Here is a 25,759-nt window from a genome sequence, read left to right on the forward strand (position 1 = left end):
ACAGGGATCTCAAAGTCCCTCCTCGAGGGCCGCAATCCAGTCGGGTTTTCAGGATTTCCCCCAAGAATAGGCGTTGAAAGCAGTGCATGCAAAGCGATCTCATGCATATTCATGGGGGAAATCCTGAAAACCCGACTGGATTCCGGCCCTCAAGGACTGACTTTGACACCTGTGCTCTAAAGTATCCTCCAAAATACTGGAATTTACACTAGACTTGAGCTTAACCTTCAACACACATATCACCTCTCTAGTGAAAAAATTATTCTTTTAAGATGAGACGACTAAGGACAGTAGGACTGGTCCTAACCCAGGACAGTAGGACAGTCTGTCCTAATTCCATAACTTGATTATTGAATCGGTACGAGAGGGTGAGTCCGCTATTAGAACAATTGCACTGGCTGCCCATGAAAAAGCGAATCCAATTTAGGACTACCTTCTGATATTAAAGTCCCAGAGTCCTTCAATTCACGAGTTATCGCAATTTTTCAAATGATCCTTCAAGTTCAATGGAAGATGATGTTTGAAGATATCTTTGAATACCAAGGACCTCTTACCTGGAACAAACTGCCAACATACGTAAAAGACAACCCACCACTTACTTTGATTTCCGGAAGAAACTTAAGACATACCTCTTCTCTCTATAGCCAACCTGCTATCTTTCACCCCAACCAGAAGCCCGGGTTTAAAAATGTAACGTCAAGAAATTGATTCAATTCTTATTGTAAACCGCATAGATTCCTTGTAGAGAATTGCAGTACACAAGACACTGCATCGTATTCTATTAACTTGTCAGTGATATTCAATATGCTAACCGGTCAACTAATATAAAAAAAAATTAGAACAAACAGCAAAAAGGCTGGCCTAATCTTATCTGCCACTGTAACCTGGATGTTCACTGCTGGGACCCGAACATGGCCTGGTACTGAATATTCGGACTCAGCCCAGGGCCACGAGTGGCTTAAAAAACACCAATTGCCATGGGCTGAATATGTATTGAACCTAAATAACGCTAAGATGCAAGTTAGCTAGAACACCGTTTACAAAGAACTAGTTGCCTGTGGGAGAAGTCCTCTAGAGCAGTGTTTTTCAACCTTTTTACACCTATGGACCGGCAGAAATAAAATAATTATTCTGTGGACAGGCATCGGTCTATGGACCGGCGGTTGAAGAACACTGGGCTAACTCGTGGGCCAGACCCCGCCCATCTCTACCCAATCTCCACCCCAGACCCCGCCCCCATAATAGTACTAATTGCACCTTGCACGTCCCGTGTCTCATCTGGAAGCCTTCCCTCTGACGTTGCAACGTCAGAGAGAAGGCTTCCGGTTCATGTGCAGGATGCCTGTAGGAGCCACTGCCCGTGGCTTTGTGCACTGAATCAGTTAGGAAGAGGGAGCTGGCTCGAAGACAACGTCGCATCGATCGCACCGTGGACCGGCGGTTGAAGAACACTGTTTTGGGCCTGATGCATGTGCTGGCCCTGTGGACCAGCAGAAAATTTCTGTGGACCGGCACTGGTCCATGGACTGGTGGTTGAAGAACACTGCTCTAGAGTCCAAGGCGGCCATATGCAGAACGAAGGCCTGGAGACATCAGTATGATTGTGTGTGCTGCCCACACTTACCAGGCCACTTATCATTACAACGTTTCATCTTCCGAGTGTCTTTTTTGTACAGAGCTTGAGGAAACAGATAAAGCTTTGTGTAGTTTTTTTTACTCCTGCTGCTTGCCCAAGGTCTTCCAAACATCTCTATCTGCCTTCTAACCGGTAGGGGTTGGCATAGAAAGAAACATATCTCTACAGGGGCAGGTCACAGCATTGACAACAGTGGGGGGGCTCTTTTGAAACACCTACATAGACAAGCATGCATTTATAAAGTTGTGTATCGAGTTCCTGATGCACTGATGTCTTTCTTCACTGGTGCCTGATTTAAGACTCCCTCAACCCAATTCGTAATATTTTATTCTTTTTCTCCCACCTTCCCCATTCCTAAACCCAAGCTCGCCCCCTTCCTCTTTTCCAGAACCTTCTCATTTTCAGGGCTCCTCTCTCGTGACTTCCTTCCATTAGAAGTTTCTATCATGTAATAAAACCCCTTCAGTTTTTGAGTCAGTTTTTAATTTGCTCTCCAGTGGCGATTCAGTGATCCATTAGTGCTTATGATCATTTTTTTGGAGACATGGTTATATTAAAATTTGTACGAGTGGAGTTTGTGTGCAGGGGTTTTGTGTCTCTTTCTCTTTGGATGAATGAGCAAGGTCTTTATTGTCTGGAGTTCCTTTTTTATTTTAATTTCATTTTAATGTTGACAGTGACATCCATCAGTTTGAAACATCATTACACTTTATTATTCTTCACAAAGTAATGGAATATTTGGGTACCAATCTCACAGATCGCCATATATGAAGGAGGACACGGTACTACTCGAAAGGGAGAGAAGAACAGCTACAATGGTTAAGGGGCTGGAGGAGTTTCCGTACAGTGAGAGATTGGAGAAACTGGGCCTCTTCTCCCTTGAAAAGAGGAGACAGAGGGGACATGATTGAAACATTCAAAATACTGAAGGGAATAGACGTAGCAGATAAAGACAGATTGCTCATCCTCTCCAAGGTAGGGAGAACGAGAGGGCACTCTCTAAAGTTGAAAGGGGATAGATTCCGTACAAACTTAAGGAAGTTCTTCTTCACTCAGAGAGTGGTAGAAAACTGGAACGCTCTTCCGGAGGCTGTAATAGGGGAAAACACCCTCCAGGGATTCAAGACAAAGTTGGACAAGTTCCTGCTAAACTGGAACGTATGCAGGTGAGGCTGGACTCATTTAGAGCACTGGTCTTTGACCTGGGGGCCGCCGCACGAGTGGACTGCTGGGCACGATGGACCACTGGTCTGATCCAGCAGCGGCAATTCTTATGTTCAGATACAAGCACATATACACATGAAGAGGGATGGAAAAAAATTCCATGGACCAGTCTCCGCAAGCTTTCCCCCACTTATTTCTATTTTTCATTTTTATGATTAGTGTACATCTTGGGCCCGATTCTGGAAATGGCGCCTGCTGCGATAGGTGGCTGCATAATGGGCGCCTAACGCATGTCAATCACCAGGGGGCGCTGCGTCCAGAATCACAACTATTTTTTGCCCTAAATGTGGCCAGCATTTTACAGGCCTGCATTTAAGACTTCTGACTCATGCCTACGGAAGTGCCTTGGCAGGCCTACAGACGCCTAAGGCCACTTACGGCATAAGCCACGCCTACACCGGTGCCTAGGCATTATTGTAGATGTTTGCCGCATTGATTTTGTTTTAAAACATGCATCCCGATTGGTCCGTTAGATGGTGGTAGGACGACTACCGCCGCCTACAATCGGGACGCCATTTTGAGAATCAGGCCCCTTGTGCAATGGACAGGTACCCCTCCTGGGTTCTTCCAAGCTCTTTTCCTCCAGCATCTTTGGAACAGATGTTCCTGGTGCAACGGGCATTGCAAATCTCCAAGGGTACAGTTTATTAGACAGTGGGGGCAGAAAAGGATTCATTCTGGGTAACTAAACAGTTAATGTGGTCTCAGTACAGTCCTTGGTGGTGGAGGTGGAGGGGAGGGGGGGGGACCAGTGAGGAGAAATAGGACACAAGGCCCAGCCATCAGAATTGTGTAGGACAAAGCAGCCGGTTATCTCTTCAGCTCAGCGGAAAAGGAGGAGATGAAATGCCAGGAATTCTCAAGCAAGCCAGAAAGAACAGGCATTTTCTTCTCCAGGGATGGAAGAAAGCACGTCTGCATACTGAACAAAGCAGGGATGCTGGACTTTACCCAGAAATGAAATAAAACGTATAATGGGCCAAAAAGTAAGCGCACTTCTGGTTGACCATTTCTCACTTCACTGGCTGACAATGAAGGAAGGTTATAAAAGCTTAACACAGAAATGGAGAATGCAGAAGTAAATATACTGTATTTTAAACATACACCACAGAGTCGCAGCTGTCGTACCAATAAGATACATATTTTTAAGATATATGAGCTGGCAGAAAAATGCCCCATAAAGACAGATTAATGATATCTTTACAACGGGTTTAAAGTCTCTAAATCATTTTCTTCTGCTTCTGGGGAATACAAGTGACATCACAGCACAGCTGTACAGATCTGTATCAGAGTTCCACGAGGGAGAATTCATTCAAAACCCATCTCTTCTACCAATGCTCTTTGAGACCCTAGCCAAAGGACTTCGCCCCCGGCTGCTCCATAGAAACTTAGCCTTGCAGACTCATGAGTGGATAAATGAAAAAGCCTCAGCCCCACCACTCCACCACTGTAATATCTTGTTACTGCGGGAAGAAATTACGTGGTGCAATCATCACTGGCTATTTCATTCATTTATAAGTGCTTTTTGTTTAAATAGTATGTTTAAATAAATAATTTATTAGGTAATAGTAAGAAATACTGAGGTTCAGTGTACTTATCTTATGCCAGCTAAACCCTGGGAACATGACCCGACATGTCTTGCACCGTCTGTGCTGTATCAAGGGTCCCCCCGGGTTGCCTATGTCATCCGACTCTGTCTATGTTTGTCTCTGTCTAAGCTCTTTTACAAACATAGACAGAGTCGGATGACATAGGCAACCCGGGGGGACCCTTGATACAGCACAGACGGTGCGAAACATGTCGGGTCATGTTCCCAGGGTTTAGCTGGCATAAGATAAGTACACTGAACCTCAGTATTTCTTACTATTACCTAATAAATTATTTATTTAAACAAAAAGCACTTATAAATGAATGAAATAGCCAGCGATGATTGCACCACGTAATTTCTTCCCGCAGTAACAAGATATTACAGCGGTGGAGTGGTGGGGCGGAGGCTTTTTCATTTATCCACTCATGAGTCTGCAAGGTTAAGATTCTTATCCAGTATACACTTTTTATAATAGTTCCGGACTTATACTGGAATAAGGACTACTGAAACTAATGCCATAGTTCTAGTGAGCCTTAGAAACTTAGGGCTCCTTTTACAAAGCAGGCGGTAGTTTTTCCAGCTAGTACGCGCTAATTTGGGTGACCTCCAAGCTAACAAAAAGAGGGATGGAGGGAAGATTGGCCATTAGGAAAACAAATTTTGCAAAACAGATTGGCTGAAGTGTCCATCCCGTCTGGAGAATGCATCCAGACAATAGTGAGATGTAAAAGTATGAACTGAGGACCAAGTAGCAGCCTTGCAGATTTCCTCAATGGAAGTGGAACGGAGGAAAGCTACAGACGCTGCCATAGCTCTAATCTTGTGGCCCGTGACAGAACCTTCCAGTGTCAGGCCCGACTGAGCGTAACAGAATGAAACGCAAGAAGCAAGCCAATTGGACAGGGTGCGTTTAGATACAGGATGACCCAACTTGTTAGGATCAAAGGACAAAAACAGTTGAGGAGATGATCTGTGAGGTTTGGTGCGTTCAAGATAGTAAGCCAGAGCACGTTTACAATCCAAGGTATGCAAAGCCTGTTCACCTGGATTAGAATGAGGCTTTGGAAAAAATACAGGTAGGACAATGGATTGGTTAAGATGAAAGTCAGACACAACCTTAGGGAGAAATTTTGGATGTGTACGGAGGACCACCTTATCATGGTGAAAAATAGTGAAAGGTGGATCGGCCACTAGTGCATGCAGCTCACTGATCCTCCTGGCAGAAGTGAGAGCTATAAGGAAGATCACTTTCCAAGTAAGAAATTTGAAATGCGCTGTGGCCAAAGGTTCAAAAGGAGGCTTCATTAAAACGGAAAGAACCACATTGAGATCCCAAACCACAGGAGGGGGCTTGAGAGGTGGTTTCACATTGAAAAGTCCCCTCATGAATCTAGAAACCAAAGGATGAGCCGAGAGGGGTTTTCCATGTACCGGCTCATGAAAAGCAGCAATTGCACTAAGGTGAACTCTGATAGAAGTAGATTTAAGGCCAGAGTCAGACAAGGAAAGAAGATAGTCCAACACCAGTCCCACTGCTAGAGACATGGGATTATGGTGATGTAAGAGGCACCAGGAAGAAAACCCAGACCACTTCTGTTGATAACACTGAAGAGTGGCCGGTTTCCTGGAAGCATCAATGATAGAACGGACAGGCTGAGAAAGGAGTGAATGAGCCGAAGTCAGCCCGAGAGAAACCAAGCTGTCAGGTGCAGAGACTGCAGGTTGGGATGCAGAAGGGACTGTTGATGCTGAGTAAGCAGAGAAGGAAACAGTGGAAGAGGTATGGGTTCCCTGGAACTGAGTTGAAGTAGAAGGGAGAACCAATGTTGCCTGGGCCACCGTGGAGCGATGAGAATCATGGTGGCACGTTCCCTCTTGAGCTTGAACAAAGTCCGCAGCAGGAGCGGTAGAGGGGGAAATGCATACAGGAAGAGACTGGTCCAATCCAGGATAAATGCATCGGGCGCCAGACGGTGAGGAGAGTCTGGAGCAAAACAGGGGCAGTTGATGGTTGTGGGGAACTGCAAAAAGGTCCACTTGAGGAGTGCCCCGTTGAGTGAAAATGGACTGAAGAGTCATGGGATCGAGAGACCATTCGTGAGGTTGAAGAATTCTGCTGAGATTGTCTGCTAAGGAATTCAGTTCCCCTTGAATGTAGACAGCCTTCAGGAATAAGTGACGAGCTGTCGCCCAAGACCAAATCCTTTGGGCTTCCTGACACAACAGGCGGGAGCCCGTCCCTCCCTGTTTGTTGATGTAGTACATTGCAACTTGATTGTCTGTGCAAATGAATAGTACTTGAGGAAAGAGAAGATGTTGAAATGCCTTGAGGGCATAAAGCATCGCTCGAAGTTCCAGGAAATTGATGTGGTGTTTCTTTTCCTGGGCAGTCCAAAACCCCTGAGTTTGGAACTCGTTCAAGTGAGCTCCCCAGGCATAGGGGGAGGAATCCGTGGTGATGACTAGTTGATGAGGAGGTAGATGGAACAGCAGACCTCTGGATAGATTTGAGGATGTCAACCACCAAAGAAGCGACTGTCGAAGAGACGAGGTCACATATGTGTTGTGAACAAGGATCCGTCGCTTGGGACCACTGGGTCGCTAAGGTCCATTGAGGAGTATGCAGGTGGAGACGTGCGAAAGGTGTGACATGTACTGTGGAGGCCATGTGTCCCAAGAGCACCATCATGTGATTTGCAGAGATGGAAGTTTGCTGAAACACCTGCTGACAGAGATAAAGGATGGTGTGAAGGCGGTTTGGTGGAAGAAACGCCCTCATCCGAATAGTGTCCAGAATGGCTCCAATGAATTGAAGTCGCTGAGTTGGAATGAGGTGCGACTTGGGTAGATTGATTTCGAACCCCAACAGTCGAAGGAAGTGAATGGTCTGATTGGTGGCAAGCTGAACCGCCTGAGAATGAGCCTTGATCAGCCAGTCGTCCAGATAAGGGAAGACTTGAAAGTTGTGAGAGCGGAGATAGGCCGCAACCACAATCAGACATTTGGTGAATACCCTGGGAGAGGAGGCCAGGCCGAAGGGTAACACCTTGTACTGATAATGATGTTGGTTGATGAGAAAGCGTAGATATTGCCTGGACGTCAGATGGATAGGAATATGTGTGTACGCCTCCTTGAGATCGAGGGAGCATAGCCAGTCGCCCTGAGAGAGAAGAGGATATAGGGTGGCAAGAGATAGCATTTTGAACTTCTCCTTGACCAAACATTTGTTGAGATCTCTGAGATCTAATATTGGTCTGAGGTCTCCGGTCTTTTTGGGTACTAGAAAGTACCGGGAGTAAAATCCCTGGCCTTGCTGATCTTGATGAACTTCTTCGATGGTGTTGAGAAGAAGGAGGGATTGAACCTCTTGAGCGAGAAGGAGGGACTGAGACTTGTTGGAAGCAGACTCTTTTGGTAGGCCTAACGGCATAGGAGTCTGGTAGTTTAGGGAATAGCCGTGGGCTATGATCGAGAGCACCCACTGGTCGGTGGTGATTACTTCCCATCGAGAGTGAAAAACGTGAAGTCGACCTCCTATGGGCTGTGGAAGAGGACAGGAGGGAGGAATACTGGCAATGCCCTGGAGAAGGGAGTCAAAAGGGCTGCGTCGGCTTAGTTTGAGGGGCAGGCTTTACGGTAGGCGGCTGTTGCTGACGAGCCTGTTGGTGCTGTTGGCGTTGCCTCCGAGGTTGAGGAGGATGAGGCTGAACCGGCCGAGCAGAAAACCTCCTCTGATACGAAGGTTGTTGTCTAAATGGACGAGGAGGAGGAGACTTCTTCTTATTTTTCAACAAGGTGTCCCACCGTGTTTCATGGGCAGAAAGCTTTTGCGTGTTGGTATCCATGGACTCCCCAAACAGCTTATCCCCTAGGCAGGGCGCATTGGCAAGCCGGTCCTGGTGGTTCACATCCAGGTCTGAGACTCGGAGCCATGCCAACCGTCTCATCGCTACAGACATAGCAGTGGCCCGTGAAGTCAGTTCAAAAGTATCATAAATTGAACGGACCATAAACTTCCTGAGTTGCAAAAGGCTGGAGGTGCATTGTTGAAATGCAGGAAGTTTTCGGTCCGGAATATACTTTTGAAAAGAGGCCACCTGTTGGATGAGATGTTTCAGGTAAAAAGAGAAGTGAAACGCGTAATTACCTGAACGGTTGGCCAACATCGCATTTTGGTAAAGACGTTTCCCAAATTTATCCATGGCCTTGCCCTCTCTGCCAGGAGGGACAGAGGCATATACACTAGCTCCCGTAGATTTCTTCAGGGTCGACTCCACCAGCAGAGACTCATGGGGAAGTTGGTGTTTGTCAAACCCTGGAATAGGAATCACTTTATAAAGTGATTCCAGTTTCCTAGGGGCTCCTGGAATTGTTAGAGGAGTTTCCAAATTCTTGTAAAAAGTTTCCCTCAAGATGTCATGGAGGGGTAACTTCAAAAACTCTTTGGGAGGTTGGTCAAAATCCAAGGCATCGAGAAATGCCTTGGATTTTTTAGAGTCAGACTCTAGAGGAATTGAAAGGGTGTCTGACATCTCCTTTAGGAACTTGGTGAAGGAGGAGTGCTCTGGCTTACTAGCAGGATCCTGCACCGATGGATCATCCTCATCAGACGAATAATCCTCCTCGGTACCGAGGGGATCGTCAGAATCATCCCACAAATCAGGGTCCCGTACCGATTGAAGACGGCACTGAGAAAGGGGAGTGGAGGATTCGGTATGCTTGGTCTTGCGTACCGATTTTCCTGAACGTGTCGACACCGTACCTGGTGACTGCACAGCGGTACGGGTGTCAGAGAACGGTACCGGATCAGAAGCCGAGTAAGCAGTACACCGGAGAGACTTCGGCTCTGCCGACAGAACAGGCATAGAGATAGATTTTTGCGGTGCTGATAACGTCGATGCCGATAAAATGGGCTGGTCGACAATCGGCACCGAAGGCTCAGTAGGTACCGACACCAGAAGGTTCGGAGTCAGTAGAGCCGGGAGCAATTGTTGTAGTTGCTCCTTAAGTTGGACCTGTAGGATGGAAGCAATACGCTCATCCAGAGTCGGTCCCGATGGCACCGGTACCACTTTTTTCTTGCTCGGTACCTGCGGTGCAGCTCGACGCTCAGGCGAAGTCGATGCCGATGAAGAGGCAGTAACTTCAATGGGAGCGGAGCGCTTACGGGGCCGACGCGCAGTCTGCAGGACTTGGCTCACTGCATGCTCGACTGGCGGCCCGAGAACAGTAGGGGAAGGCTTCTTAGCCGGCTTACCTACGGAATGCGACACCGGCGATGGATCTTGCGGTTCCGACACTACCAGTGTTGACTTGGAGGAAGTTGCAGGAGTCGATACCGGAGGAACTTCCATAGCGGTACCGAAAAGGATCCGCTGCTGTATTTGACGATTTTTCAAAGTTCTCTTTTGAAGAGAACTACAGCGGGTGCACGTTTCTGCCCTATGGTCCGGACCCAGACACTGCAGGCACCACTTGTGCGGGTCGGATAAAGAAATAGGGCGCACACACCGCTGACACTTTTTAAAACCCGGTGAAGGGGGCATGAAGGGAAAAACGGCCGTAGCAAAATCGAAGCCCGAGGCTTCGATGGTGCCAACAGGCCCCGCCGGGACTGACCGAAAAAAATCGAAAAAAAGTGAATTTTTTTTTTTTTTTTTAACACAAACGAAGTAAAAGAAGAAAGAAGAAAAAGAACGCGCGAGTGGGAAGGCGAGTAACAATGAAAAAAAATTTTCCAACAGCCGTTGGAAACACGCGTCTTCTTAGCTCCGCGGAAACTAAGAAACTGGGGACCGCGCACCTTCGTCGGGCGGGAAGGCACTCGCGCACGCGCAGTGCGGCCTAACTAGAACTTTCTAAGTTCTTAGAGTGCAATCACTCTAAAATTGTCCGTACCGGGGCTCCGTCGGTGCCGTCACCCATCAGTCAAGAATATGCTGCCTGCTTGTCCTGGGATAAAGTTGAGTAACCGAATTAAAAAATAAAATGAAATATGAATGTTTGCTTTGATCAAACCTGAGCTCTAGACGTGGATCAGAGAATGACACGGTGACAAAATTCATCACCGTTCCCGTCCCCGCGGATAACCGCGGGAAACCATCTTTATGTCATTCTTTAAGGAGAGAGGGAAGAATCAGAGTATAATTGGGCACAACCACTGACCAGCAAGCTTTGCTTTGAAGGACCGAGGTTGAAATAGACACTAGAAAATGACATGGGATTATTTCCCACGGTTATCCGCGGGGACGGGAACGGTGATGAATTTTGTCACCGTGTCATTCTCTAACGTGGATTTAGAACAGACTTAAGAGAACAGCTTCAGAATATTTTAACCACATTATTATTCTTCACAAACTAATGTAGGTGTGAAAACTGAACTAGAAACTTCTGTTTCAGTTGCGATTAGTGGAAATTCTTAAGCTGTGAGAGGGCTTTAAGTTCCATTATTTGCCCCTTAATGTGTCTTAAAGGGCCCCAATGCAGACTGACTTGTCTTACTGTGGAGATATTTAGATCGCCATGAGTAATGAGATCCAAAACATGAAAGTGCGATTATAGTAGATCATTACTACGTAATAGCTATAACACAACTGGCTGTGTGCACCGGACACACACCACAAATTGTGTTATTTGCAGGAAATAGAAACATAGAAACATAGAAATTGACGGCAGAAAAGGGCCATAGCCCATCGAGTCTGCCCATACCAATGACCCACTCCCTGATTCTTACTCCCCTATAGATCCCACATGAATATCCCATTTTCTCTTAAAATCTGACACGCTGCTGGCCTCAATCACCTGCTGAGGCAGCTCGTTCCAATGATCGACCACCCTTTCGGTGAAGAAGTACTTCCTAGCATCACCTTGAAATTTCCCTCCCCTGATTTTCAGCGAGTGTCCTCTGGTTACTGTGGGCCCTGTAAGGCTGAAGATATCATCTTTCACCTCTATACGCCCCGTGATATATTTAAAGGTCTCAATCATGTCCCCCCTCTCTCTTTGCTCCTCCAGTGAGTACATCCGCAGTTTTTTTAACCTTTCTTCATACGTGAGATCCCTGAGTCCCAAGACCATCCTGGTAGCCATTCGTTGAACCGACTCAACTCTCAACACATCTTTCCGGTAGTGTGGTCTCCAGAATTGAACACAATACTCGAGATGAGGTCTCACCATGGATCTGTATAGTGGCATTATAACTTCAGGTTTTCTGCTGACAAAACCCCTACGGATGCAACCCATCATTTGTCTTGCCTTTGACGAAGCCTTCTCCACATGATTGGCAGCCTTCATATCATTGCTAATGATCACTCCTAAATCACGTTCCACCGTGGTCCTGGACAAGGTTTCACCATTTAGTGTGTAAGTTCTGTGTGGATTTTTTTTGCCTAGGTGCATTACTTTACATTTTTTAGCATTGAAGCCTAATCGCGGTAAAATAAAGCTGGGGTTATTTTATCTTGCTAGGAGCATTGGGCCTCAAAACCGTAGCTTGATGCTCCCAGGCCCAGTCTTGAAATGATCACAGAGCTGCTGGTAACCCCCTTCATTCATGTCATACCTCTGACTCTTGATCAGCCCTACCCCCCCAAAAAAAAAAAAAATCATGATCCCATTCAACCTCCCGCCAAGGTTCCCCCTTTATCAGCAAGGGCCTATGGATCATTTACTTGGTTGTCTAGTTGTTCACAGGCAAGAGCAATCCCCATGGCACCCATAGCCACTGGCGTAATGAGGTAAGTTTGCGGCATAGGGGTGGAGATATCCACCATTGCCACACAATGCGCCACCCTACACACCCCCCCCCCCCCAAAATACCTCTTCAAATCTTTGCAAGCAGTGAGCAGGCTCTCCTACCCACTGGTTGTGCCAGCTGAGCCTTCCCTCAATGTCATTTCCTGGTTCCGTGAACAGGAAGTGATGTCAGAGGGAGGGATGATGCCAGAGTGGGCAGCAATTAGGAGACCCTGCTCACTGCCAGCAAGGATTTGAGGTAGGGAGAGGTGCTGGCACTCCTGGCAGAGGATACATTTGCAAGTGAAAGTATGTACATACTTTCACTCTGAAAACTGGAACAAAAAGCCTGCCAATGGACCAGGACAAGCATGTTCTTTGTTCCAGTATATTCTGAAAATTCTCTCCAAAGAATTTAGTTATAACAAATACAAACGTGTAGGATTTTTTTTCCTACTGAAAACAGGAAATAAAATGTTTCTGGACAAGAAAATACACAGGACTTGGAATAAGATCAAAGGAGGAACAAATGGGACTAATGAGCAAGTTTAGAAAGTTTAGCCAGCACTGCTGCAAAAAGTCAAATTATCTTGGAAACTCCCCAATGCATCAGCAGGGTGTAAGATAAACTAAGGACAATGGCATTAGAGAATGACATGGTGACTGTTACCCACGGGTAACCCGCCGGAATAGGGGGGGAAAAAAATCAACTACTTGTCGCAGGTACGGAGACAAGGCTATTCACCACCCCTTGTCCCCGCAGTAAAGGATCTGCTGTGAGTTGCCTCCCTTCCCATCGCTTCCGGGTCAGCCACATGCAGCATGGAAGAACTGCTGCCCGCGGTGCGTCCCTGAAAACAAGTACGGCGGAAAGCAAGAAGGAGCAGCCCAGCTGGAAGGAAGACTGTTGAGTGAAGTAACTGCGATCCCTGGATGACACGGAAGGCTTCCCTCTGACAACAGCTCTGACATCAGATAGAAGCCTTTCGGGTCGGCTTCGGTGGAGGGGGGCAGCATGACCAGCCCTGAAGGGAACAAGTAAGGAGAGAGGGGATAGCAATGTGGGACAAAGGGAGAAAGGAGGGGGGTAAGGAACGTGTTGAGACATGGAAGGGGTAAGAATTTAGGATAGTGGAAGGGATATTTGTGAAGGGGAGGGGAGACAGGGGTTTTGTTGATCTTTGTTCTGTATTATTTGTGTTTATAAAATGACAATTGTACAAAATATTGGTTTCTTTTATACTTTAATGAAATAAGTTCAGTATAAAATCATAACTAATTGAGGCTTGTGCGGATGGGATCAGATGGTTAATGGGGACAGGGAAGGGGCGGAGACCAAACTCGTGGGGATAGGGCGGAAATGGGGACCGAGCGAAGATGTGGACAAATTTTTTCCCCGTGTCATTCTCTAAATGGCATCCCACTGCTTCCACCAACGTTTGCTGGGGTCCGTTACCTGCGTGCTTGTGAAGGTGCAGAAGGCTCCGCTGTCCTTGTGAGCTGCTTCCCTGCAGAAAGAGTGCTGCTCCTTTCACCATGAAAAAGTTCTCACTCAAGCTGAAACACAGAGAGAGACAAGCATTACCTTCACCGTCCAGTGAGGGAGAGGGATTGGCACAGGATATTTCACAAAGGGCACGCCAACGGTGCCATCAACCCCCTTGCCAAGCCAATATTTTCAGTTTTTCAAGCAGTTTCTCAAAATCACGCACCCAGTGTTTAAAAGCTAAGAAATGAGACACTTGAAGGGATTTTCATTTTCTAACAGGTTTTATGATTTCACTACTGTTTTCAACACCTACGGAAAGTTTGTCAGAGCTTCCTTTTTCACAGCCTAGAGCAGGTAAACTTCATTTCTTCTGACAAAGTGCTAGGCAGCACCTTTCCAATAATTGCAGTGCCAACATCCACTCCACCCTTGGGCTTTGAGCCGACTACCTCTCTTCCCTTACCCATTCAGCTAATATGCATCCCCAAGCCAGTCATAGTGCTAATGAGCCCCTCTTTCTCACATAGGGGGAGAGTGTGGCACAGTGGTTAAAGCTACAGCCTCAGCACCCTGAGGTTGTGGGTTCAAACCCACGCTGCTCCTTGTGACCCTGGGCAAGTCACTTACCGTATTTTCACTCATATACTGCGCACCTGTGTAAACCGCGCACACGGGTATAGCGTGCGGGGAAACTGTAATTTATGTAAATAAATTTTTATATACCGCGCACACCCGTATACCGCGCATGCCGCCCCGACTCTCCCGTCGCTGCCCGACTCTCCTTTAGCCCGCACCGACTCTCCTCTCCCCCTTGAAGTCCTCTCCCCACCCTGAAAGCCTGATGCCCCCCCCGACGTCCGATTTGCCCCACTCGCATGACCGCTCGCACCCCACCCCGAAGGACCGCTCGCACGCACTCGCACCTGCACCTCCACCCCGAAGGACCGCTCGCACGCACTTGCACTCGCTGTCCTGCTGATGTCAGAAAAAGGGCGGGACCGCCGGAAGAGGAAGCAGCAGGACAACGGTAGGAGCTTCTACATGATGGGGGGTGTCGGGAGGTTGTGGGGGTGTGAGCGGTCCTTCGGGGTGGGGGTGCGGGTGCGAGTGCGTGCGAGCAGTCCTTCGGGATGGGGGTGCGGGTGCGAGTGCGTGCGAGCGGTCCTTCGGGGTGGAGGTACGAGTGGTCCTGCGGGGAGGGTGAATCGGACGTTGGGGGGGGGGGGGAACTATGTAAAAAAAAAGTTGTAAAACGCACTCACGCGCATGGTTATGCACGGTTTGTAAAATAGTGTATAACGCGCGCATTATATGTGTGAAAATACGGTAATCCCTCCATTGCCCCAGGTACGATAGATAGATTGTTAGCCTGCCGGGACAGAGAGGGCTTGAGTACCTGAATAAATGCATGTAAACTGTTCTGAGCTCCCCTGGCAGAACGATATAGAAAACTTAATAAATAAATAAATAATATTTCACCCCCCCCCCCCCATCCTCAGCCACAGTGCCGAAACTCCTTTTCCATCAGTCCTAAAACTAACATGGTTCAGGATTAAGGAAAGCTAAGATCCCCAGCCTTCCAGCAGCACCAATGGTAATGGGCAACTTAAAATTTTTTTTAAAAAAAAGGTGTCTGGATGTGAAAAATTATGCGCATTATTTCTGGTATTTTTGATTTTTCTTTTCTGTAAAAGTTGATAAACTTCAAATAAATGGCAAGTATAATGCTCTAGCTGGCTCACATTTTCACTCTCTGGCCACGCTACACCCCTTGACAGAAAACCTCTGAAAAATTCTGTTAACATGCAAAAAACAGGCAAACTACTGCAAAACCCCTTAATGTGGTCACTGGGTTGCCCGCTTCTGTGTGCTAACCATGCGTTTAATGCTCAACACAAGGGACCCTACGTTAGGATTACTAGACATCCGGGGAAACCCGGATATGTCCTCTTTTTAGTGGACTGTCTGAGCTCCCAGACGGGACTTTCCAAACCCAGCATTTGTCCGGGTTTTGGAAAGCCCCGACGAGCTCCGGCCGCATCTGGGGGGGGGGGGGCCTCTAAGCATGTGCGGATGACCGTCACATACATCCGCGCATTCTGCAGACACAGCTAGAGCTCATCCAGAACAAGAGAAGAGGCAGAACTGGGTGAGGCTGGAGGTGGAATGGGGCAGGGCGGGGTCATGTGTCCAGGGTGTCCTGGAGAAAAGTATGGTAACCCTACGCTAAATCACTGAAGCTTCTTAATGAAGAAACAGGCCATGCCACACCTGCTCAAACCTTTTCTAAGGACACTGCAGTCACAGAAACTGATGAAAAGGGCAATATCCTGGGTGCATAGGGTGGTGGTCAACGGTACCCTTTCTAAAATGTCAGAGGTGACCAGCGGAGTACCACAGGGTTCGGTCCTGGGCCCACTCCTCTTCAACATATTCATTAGGGATCTGACTCAAGGGCTCCCAGGCAAGGTAACCTTATTTGCTGATGACGCCAAACTATGCAATGTAGTAAACGGCTATAATCTTCAGGATGCTATGGAGCAAGACCTGCGTACTTTAGAAAGTTGGTCCTTGATCTGGCAGCTGGGTTTCAACGCCAAGAAATGTAAGGTCATGCATCTCGGCAACGGAAATCCTTGCAGAACTTACACCCTGAATGGAGAAACTTTAACTAGGACCACGGCAGAACGAGACTTAGGAGTAATCATCAGTGCTGACATGAAAGCAGCCACTCAAGTGGAGAAGGCTTCATCTAAAGCACGGCAAATGATAGGCTGTATCAAGAGAAGCTTCGTCAACAGGAAACCTGAAGTCATGATGCCACTGTACAGAGCCATGGTGAGACCACATCTGGAATACTGTGTTCAATTCTGGAGGCCACATTACCGTAAGGATGTGCTCAGAGTTGAATCGGTTCAGCGGATGGCCACCAGGATGGTCTCGGGGCTAAAGGGTCTCCCGTACGAAGAAAGACTGAGCAAATTGCAGCTCTACACTCTCGAGGAGCGTAGGGAGAGGGGAGACATGATTGAGACATTTAAGTACATCACGGGACGGGTAGAGGTGGAAGATGATATCTTTCTTCTCAGGGGACCCTCGACCACAAGAGGACATCCGCTCAAGCTCAGGGGAGGGAAGTTTCGTGGAGACACCAGGAAATACTTCTTCACGGAAAGAGTGATTGAGCATTGGAACGAGCTTCCAGTGCAGGTGGTCGAGGCACGCAGCATCTCAGACTTCAAGAACAAATGGGATACCTATGTGGGATCCCTACGAGGTCATGCCAAGGGATAGGGTCACTAGGACTGAATGAGCGGGTCAGTAGAGTGACAGTATAATTACAATTATTCTTTAGGGGGTCAGTAGATTTAAGAGGGTGGGTAAATAGTGTGGGCAGACTTGATGGGCTATGGCCCTTATCTGCCGTCATCTTTCTATGTTTCTATGTTTCTATGTTTCATATACAATACATTTAGTAAACTCTCTTATTTTCCTATTTATTTAGGGGTCCTTTTAATAAAATGCGCTAATATTTGCCATTAGTGCACAGGAAATACTCACGTGAAGCCGCACTAATGGCAAATATTAGCATGTTTGGTTTTTAGGTCATCTTCATTTTAAGGTTTTACAGGTTGTGCGCCAATATTGCCATTACGGTACTATTAATGATTTCTATAGGGCTACCAGATGCACACAGCGCTGCGCAGAGTCACAAAAAGTAAAAAAAAAAAAAAAAGAGACAGTGGATACAGTTAAGGGAAACGGTTAATCTGCCTCTACCGGGCGTGCGAGCTTGCCCCGCCCCCCCCCCCCCTCTTCGCCAGACGTTGCCGATCTAAAAAGCAGAGTGGGAAGCTCTGCTCATTTACCACCAGCTGACAGCCTCTACCGGGCATTGAAATACTTGAAACCATCTGTCTCAGAATCCAATTTTTATGTACGCTGACGATATTTTCATTTTATTTGAAGTTAATCCATCATTGTCGAATTTTAACAGCAGATATTAACTCTTGCATTTCAAGACTGGGCTTCTTTTGTGTGTATGAAGTTGAATGCCGCTAAAACTGGTTCGTTCCCGTTACACATAATCCTCCTTCTTCTATAATATTAAATTCGGGTGATTCTCTAAAGATTGAATATTCATCTAGAATTCTGGGATTTATTTTGAATTCCACTCTTTCTATGACAAACCAAATTAATAACACATCCAAAAAATGTTTTTTTTTAAGTTTAAGGATGCTAAGGAAAGTTTGTTGTTTCTTTCACAAACATCATTTTACTATATTGGTTCAAGCTATAATATTGGCTTATCTCAGGGATCTCAAAGTCCCTCCTTGAGGGCCGCAATCCAGTCGGGTTTTCAGGATTTCCCCAATGAATATGCATTGAAAGCAGTGCATGCACATAGATCGCATGCACATTCATTGGGAAAATCCTGAAAACCCGACAGGATTGCGGCCCTCAAGGAGGGACTTTGAGACCCCTGGCTTATCTGGACTATGCTAATTCCCTTTATATTGGTTTAAGTCAAGGGTAGGCAATTCTGGTCCTCGAGAGCCGGAGCCAGGTCAGGTTTTCAGGATATCCACAATAAATATGCATGAGATAGATTTGCATCTCAAGGAGGCAGTGCATGCAAATCCATCTCATACATATTCATTGTGGATATCCTGAAAACCTGACCTGGCTCCGACTCTCGAGGACCGGAATTGCCTACCTCTGGTTTAAGTAAACGTAATTTGAAAAGACTACAACTTATTCAGAACATGGCGGCAAAAATAATTTTTGGTAAAAACAAATACGATCAAGTTATTCCACTGTTGAGCGTACTTCATTGGCTTCCGATATATTGGAGGGTTTAGTTTAAGTGTGCAAATGTTATTTTTAAGAGCTTATATGGGACCTTTTCTCCACTATTTCCTCTTTCTTTAAATTTTTATCGTTTTCATTCTACGAGGTATATGCATAAATTAAAACTATTACTTCCCTCTATTAAAGGGATTCAAACTTTAGGTAGGCTTTCGCATTCTCTGGTTTTTATAATGGTGAAGATCTGAGATGATCTTCCTTCAGATATTAGAACTCTTTCGTCGCCAATTCGTTTTAGAAAAACCCTGAAAACGTATCTGTTTACGAAATACCTTACAGACAACTGATAGAACTCTTTAGCTGATAACTGTATGTTGAAACCTACTGAGACTCCTTTTTCTACTATTTTGTAAACCGGTTCGAGTCCCGAATGACCCGGTATATTGGTGTCAGGTCAAAAGCGCGCCAGGACAAAGGTGCGCCCAGACAATTGAGCGCAGCGCACGCCACCGCACCGCTCTAAATTACTGTTTTTAGTGCTCCGACGGGGGGGGTGGGGGGAACCCCCCCACTTTACTTAATAGACATCGCGCCGCATTGTGGGGGCATTGTGGGGGGTGGGGGGGGTTGTAACCCCCCACATTTTACTGAAAACTAAACTTTTTCCCTGTTTTTAGGGAAAAAGTTCAGTTTACTGTAAAATGTGGAGGGTTACAACCCCCCAAACCCCCTATAATGCCGGCGCGATGTCTATCAAGTAAACTGGGGGGGTTCCCCAACAAAACCCCCCGACGGAGCCCCTAAAAACTGTAATTTAGTGCGGCGCGGCGGCGCGCGCTGCGCTCAATTGTCGGCGCGCGCTTTTGTCTTTCGCGCCGTTGTCTATGAACCGGTATATTAGATCAAGGATTAGATTAGGTTAGGGCAGAGAGAAGTACAGGACAATCAAGCCATTGTGGCATCACTGATGAGGTTGGCTCTTATTGGTGGAATGAGGCATTATGACATCACAATATCAGCTCTGCTTCCCAAAGACTGAAACTCTTCACACTACTACTACTATGAATTATTTCTATAGTGCTACCAGATGCATGTAGCGCTGGACAAAGTCACAAAGAAGACGGCCCCTGCTCAAAAGAGCTTACAATCTAAACCAGTGGTTCCCAAACCTGTCCTGGAGGACCCCCAGGCCAGTCGGGTTTTCAGGATAGCCCTAATGAATATGCATGGAGCAGATTTGCCTGCCTGGCACCTTCATTATATGCAGATCGCTCTCATGCATATTCATGAAAACCTGAAAACCCGACTGGCCTGGGGGTTCTCCAGGACAGGTTTGGGAACCACTGATCTAAACAGACAAGACAGACAAACAAGATGTCATGGATACAATATAACAATATAACAGGGTGGTTCAGATAATAAAAAAAACATGCCATAGGAAAAGAACTTCATCTCAAAAGGAAAAAGATAGGCAAAGAGAATTGCAAAGGGCAGAGTAAAAAAAAAAAAATAAATTAAGTAAAAAGTTAAAGTTAAAATTATAAATAGAAACATAGAAATAGACGGCAGATAAGGGCCCACGGCCCATCTAGTCTGCCCACCTTAATGTCCCTCCCCTACCTTTGCCCTGTGAATAGATCCCATGTGCCGATCCCATTTGGCCTTAAAATCAGGCACGCTGCTGGCCTCAATCACCTGTAGTGGAAGACTATTCCAGCGATCAACCACTCTTTCAGTGAAAAAGAATTTCCTGGTGTCACCTCGTAGTTTCCCGCCCCTGATTTTCAACGGATGCCCTCTTGTTGTCGTGGGACCCTTGAAAAAGAAGATATCTTCCTCCGCCTCGATGCGGCCCGTAAGATACTTGAACGTCTCGATCATGTCCCCCCTCTCTCTGCGCTCCTCAAGCGAGTATAGCTGTAATTTGTCAAGCCGTTTTTCGTACGGTAGATCCTTGAGTCCCGAGACCATCCGGGTGGCCATTCTTTGCACTGACTCCAGTCTCAGCACATCCTTGCGATAATGCGGCCTCCAGAATTGCACACAGTATTCCAGGTGGGGCCTCACCATGGATCTATACAATGGCATAATGACTTCCGCTTTACGACTGACGAAACCCCTTCGTATGCAGCCCATGATTTGTCTTGCCTTGGACGAAGCCTGCTCCACTTGATTGGCAGACTTCATGTCCTCACTGACGATTACCCCCAAGTCTCGTTCTGCTACCGTTTTTGCTAGGAACTCGCCATTAAGGGTATAAGACTTGCATGGATTCTGGCTGCCCAGGTGCATAACTTTGCATTTTTTGGCATTGAAGTTGAGTTGCCATGATCATTTAAGCCCATTATGAAGTGCTAATTGCTTGTTATCAGCACTGATTAAAGGATTTTCAATAATTAACCCCGCTAAATGCTCCAACGCTGCTCCGACACTCAAAGAATTCCTATGAGCGTCGGAGCAGCATCAGCGCATTTAGAACTCCCAGGCCACAGTAGAAACCTCTACAGCGGTTTAGTAAAAGAGGGTCTAAGTCCCATTTATAGAATCAAGGCCGAAACGTGCACTAAACCAGTATTCTAGAAAGGTCGTTTCGTGCTGGTGCAACCGCTAGAGAACTGGTGCTAGTCGCGTGACATTGACATGACATTGTGCCTAAATCTTAGCACAATTTATAGAAATGCCACTTTAAAACTCCTCCTGCCCAAACTTTGATCACAAGTTCTTCAAGGGCACACAGAAAATTTATTTATTATTATTATTTTTTTTTTTTTTTTTACTACAATAGTTCGATATATCACAGATCGCATAAATTGCAGCAAAGTTAACAATTTATTAAAAAAACCCAAGCTTGGGCAGAGGGTAAAAGAGAGAGAGAGAGAGAAAAAAAAAAGAAATTGAACCAGGAAGATATGGGGTCCAGTCCGTCCATATGTTAAAGGCATGCTCAAAAAGTCAGGTTTGAGAAGTTTATGTTTTTTAATTTTGGTTTTGTTTTAGTGTAATACAGTATAATCTCATTATAACGGACTCGCTTACAACGGAACCTCGCCTGTATGCTTATAAAGGCGCACGGCTGGGAGCAGGTCTGCTGGTCCCAGCCGTGCGCCTTTATAAACATACAGAAAATCATCGCCTATAGCGAACTCGCATATAACGGACTTTCAGATATAACGGACAACCAATTTGGTCCCCAGAGCTGCTTTTAGCTGTAGTTTTGTTCGGCTATAACAGACATGCGCGGCGTGCCGGTGATATAGTATCAAAATGCAGCCCAGAAGAAAATGACAGTACAGTACGCCATAATGCTTTAGATTTAGAACATCTTTTAGTGTTCTGGTTTTGCAATCATTTCGTGCCACACCAATGTTTTGCCGAGTTTTGTTCTTGATGTTACTGATATGCTTGTGCAGTGACTGTTGTTCATCGATTGGACGTCGTTTCAAGCTGACCTAAATAAAGTTTTTTTAAAAATGCAACTCTGGACATAACGGACTGTTTTTCCAGGACCCTTGAAGTCCGTATAGGAGGGTTTTATTTCAATTGGTAATATGTTCTAAACTTTTGGGGCAGCATAGTCAAATGTGATTGTAATTTACCTCAAGCGAGAGAAAGATGGCAACATGAAATAGTTTTCAAAGCAGCACTGGGACAGCTACAGTATTCTAATCTAATAATAATAATAATAATAATAACTTTATTCTTGTATACCGCAATACCATGGAAGTTCAATGCGGTTAACAATAGAAGAGACTGTACATTTACAGCGATGATACATATTACAGTGTTGTTACATTTACAGAGATGTTACATAAATAGCAGTAATAAAAAGGCATATACTAAAGAAGAGACTGTACGTATACAGCGATGTTACATGTTATAGCGGTAGTAAATGGAGGCAATGAAAAGGCAATTAGATAAAACAGAGATTGAGAAAGAGAGGCCATAGTGGCTTGGGAGGGGGGCGTAGTCAGAGGGAATGGAGGCATGTCGAGGTCAGGAGGGTGCAGGGAAGGAGGGAAGGCAGCGTTAGCGGAATTTGTCGAAGAGGTAGGTTTTTAGTGACTTCCTGAACAGGTGGTAGGGCGGGGAGTTGGAGATGAGGGCGGTAAGGCAATTGTTCCATTTGCCCGCTTGGAATGCTAGGGTTCTATCAATGAATCTCTTGTAGAGGCAGCCTTTTAGGGAGGGAAAGGTGAATAGGTGGGCGTTTCGTGTGCGAGAGGGGCCTGCTATTTCAAGGTGCTCAGACAAGTAGATTGGGGAAGATCCTGTAAGAGTTTTGAAACAGAGGCAGGCGAACTTAAAGATGATCCTTGCCTCTACTGGAAGCCAATCTAATCTAATCTAATCCTTAGGTTTGTATACCGCATCATCCCCACGTTCTTAGAGCTCGACGCGGTTTACAGTAGGAGAAATAGGAAGGAACTCAGAGGGTTAGAGGTAGAAGTGTGAAGAAAATTTAGAGGACTTGGGATGCCAAGATATAAGAGTTTCCTTGATTCCTAAGTTGGAGGGAGACTTACATTTTTTGAGAAAAGCCAGGTTTTCAGATGTTTGCGGAAAACTTGGAGAGAGCTCTAGCGCTCTGGTCAACAAACTGGAACAGAATAGTGCCTTTATCTTAACAGTGTGCATCAAACCATGCGAGACCACAAGTTTCAGACCTTCTGAAGATCCATGCACATTAGACATGTAGAGAACAAAGATTTTTGGGGCTGATTTGAATCCCCACCCCCCCTTTTGTTTTACAACTTAATGAACATTAATAATAATAATAATAATTTTATTCTTATATACCGTCAAAGCCATAGAAGTTCGAGGCGGTTTACAGCAAGAAGCGCTGGACAATCAGCGAAGAGGTTACAATCAAAGTCAGCAATACAATCTTACATAAAGAAGGAATATGAAACATTCCTGCATTCCTGCAAGCATTAAATCTCAATGATGCACACATCCAAAACACGTGCAAGTGATCTTCGTTTTTAAAGCAAAGTTTTTGAGATGTTCATGTGTATTTTATCACTTTTTCATACATCTTTTCATACATTTTTTCATACGCATTATAAGCGTAGAAAAAACTTTTTGCACATGCAAATCTCTTGTATGTGTATTAATTCACTCATATAGGTGCTCAAGCAATCTGTATGCATAAAAATGTGTTTAGGCCTCCAAATGAAGAAAACAGATGGCCACAAATGTGTAGCCTTATTAAATGCACAGGTCTAATGCACATGCAAAAAAAACAGTAGACCAGACCAAAGATCCAAAACTCCAATGTAAAATGTATTCACCAGATAAAATCAGAAATACCTAAATAATTAAAAGCCCAACACAGCCATGTTTCACCCTCATAAGGGCTGCATCAGGGGCTGTAAAAACCAAAAGGTATTATTCAACAAGTTATCACCTAGTGGCCATAGCTTCTCTTCTCTCCATTATTTTAAGCCAGGGGTAGGGAACTCCGGTCCTCGAGAGCCATATTCCAGTTGGAATTTGGCATCCCTCCTGCTGCAGACAGTGTTGGATGGGGTTCGGGGATGGCAGCAGGAGGAATTGGGCATCCCTTCTGCCATGGACAGTGTTGAGTGGGGTTTGGGGGTGGCAGCAGAAGGGAGTGGGTATTCCTCCTGCCAGCCTACTTGTAGTGGGGGGTTCAGGGGTTCCCTGCTGCAGCCACTCAGCTGATCACAGCAGGCAGATTTCCGTGCTGTGATTAGCTCAGCGGACATGTCTATTTGAAATGTAGGCCAGCAGTTTAATGGCCTACATTTCAGACATATGTTGTGGCTCTAGGGAGACGCCTAGAGCCATTTAAACTCTCTCAAGACCACTTCTAGGTGAAACCATACCCAGCCTTGGGCAAGCTTAGGTGTTCTTATGCGTCTTCCTAGACCTGCGAAAATATGCATGAGATCTATTTGCATGCACTGCTTTCAATGCATATTCATTGGGGAAATCCTGAAAACCCGACTGGAATACGGCTCTCAAGGACCGGAGTTCCCTACCCCTGCTTTAAGCGGTGAATAAATTTTTGGAGTTTTGGACTTCTATTCTGATCTACTGGGGAGTTTTTTCTATCCTGGATTTTGTGGATCGGCTGCCTGTTGGTATTCATAGCCCTAATACACATCCACAGTTTTAAAAAAACAGTTAAAACTGAATACAGAAAGCGCAGACAATTGGGCTCATTTTTAATACAGAAACCGCAAATAAAAATGTGCTCAATTGTCTATAAATATTTATTTATTTTAAAAAAATGTATACACTGCCCAAACCTAGGCAGTTTACAAATTATCATATATAAGTCACAAAATTAAAAAAAAAAAAAAAAACCAAGAGAAAAATTTCTCTGCAAAGCCAAAATCAAACATCATTCCATCTCAAGATTACATAGGTGGCGAAAATGCAATTGCAGAAAGATGGGTCCTTCAATAACTTTTTTTAAATTCCATCTATTAGCAAACAACCACAAGTGGCCAGAAAGACCATTTCACAACTTCACTCCTGCAACAGTAGAAGCCCTGGTATCAGCATAACAAGCTTTAAAAATCCTATCATCCGACAACAGCATGGCACACTCAGATCATACTGACCTACCTGGACAAGACACAACGAAAGACTCTAAAAATACAAAGGAGCAAGTGCGTATAGGGCTTGGTGAACGACAGACAATACTTTACGCTGTACCCTATACAAAACCGATGCAAGGCAGATGAGGAAACAGAAAAAGGCGACCGATCAGTGACCTTTACAAATACACTATGGCAGAGAAAAATCAATGACGTTTCAGTGTTAATCTGTATTATTAAAAGAGGCACATCTAGGATTAGGACCGTCATCATTAACAATTTCAAATATTAAAGGTTCTATTATAATGACTTACAACTGGTAGAGTTCTTTTTGCATGAAAACCGTATGGCCAATTAAACGTGGCAATACCTTCACCATTGACTCGGGAGAGGCCGGCATCAAATGCATGCTTGAGATGGATGGATTCCGCTTTGGGACAACTATTTCTATTTATGGCACCCAAAGGCAACTCTTAAAAGTAAAAAGCATCATCACTTGAGCTATAAGCTGATCCACCTAGCAACAAGGAGAAAAAAAGAAGAAGAAAAAGCAGTAGAAATTGTGGATCTGCATCTTCTGGGGCCTGGGGCCTTACTTGCTTTAGTCTCCCTTCTCCTCAGCTGTTTTGTGGAAAGTTGATGAACCACTGGTAAAGAATTGCCAATTTTCCTTGGAATTAGATGGTGCAATGATTGCCCCCTTCAATTTC

At 45.6% G+C, this 25,759-nt stretch overlaps 1 protein-coding gene across 4 annotated transcripts in view; it reads right to left on the bottom strand.

The window, feature by feature from the left end:
- Positions 1 to 25,759, bottom strand: part of SSH1 (slingshot protein phosphatase 1) — a 150,101-nt gene that overhangs the window by 93,951 nt on the left and 30,391 nt on the right. For 2 of the 4 annotated variants that reach the window (XM_033956908.1, XM_033956906.1), the window contains exon 3: positions 13,639 to 13,739. In XM_033956908.1, coding sequence (XP_033812799.1) covers positions 13,639 to 13,739 — 101 coding nt within the window. Of the gene's footprint in view, positions 1 to 13,638; positions 13,740 to 25,363; positions 25,481 to 25,759 lie in introns of those variants that run through there. The other 2 variants (XM_033956909.1, XM_033956910.1) reach the window with 2 other exon arrangements.

Source organism: Geotrypetes seraphini, chromosome 8 (assembly GCF_902459505.1).
Source record: "Geotrypetes seraphini chromosome 8, aGeoSer1.1, whole genome shotgun sequence".
In the NCBI taxonomy this organism is placed as follows: domain Eukaryota; kingdom Metazoa; phylum Chordata; class Amphibia; order Gymnophiona; family Dermophiidae; genus Geotrypetes; species Geotrypetes seraphini.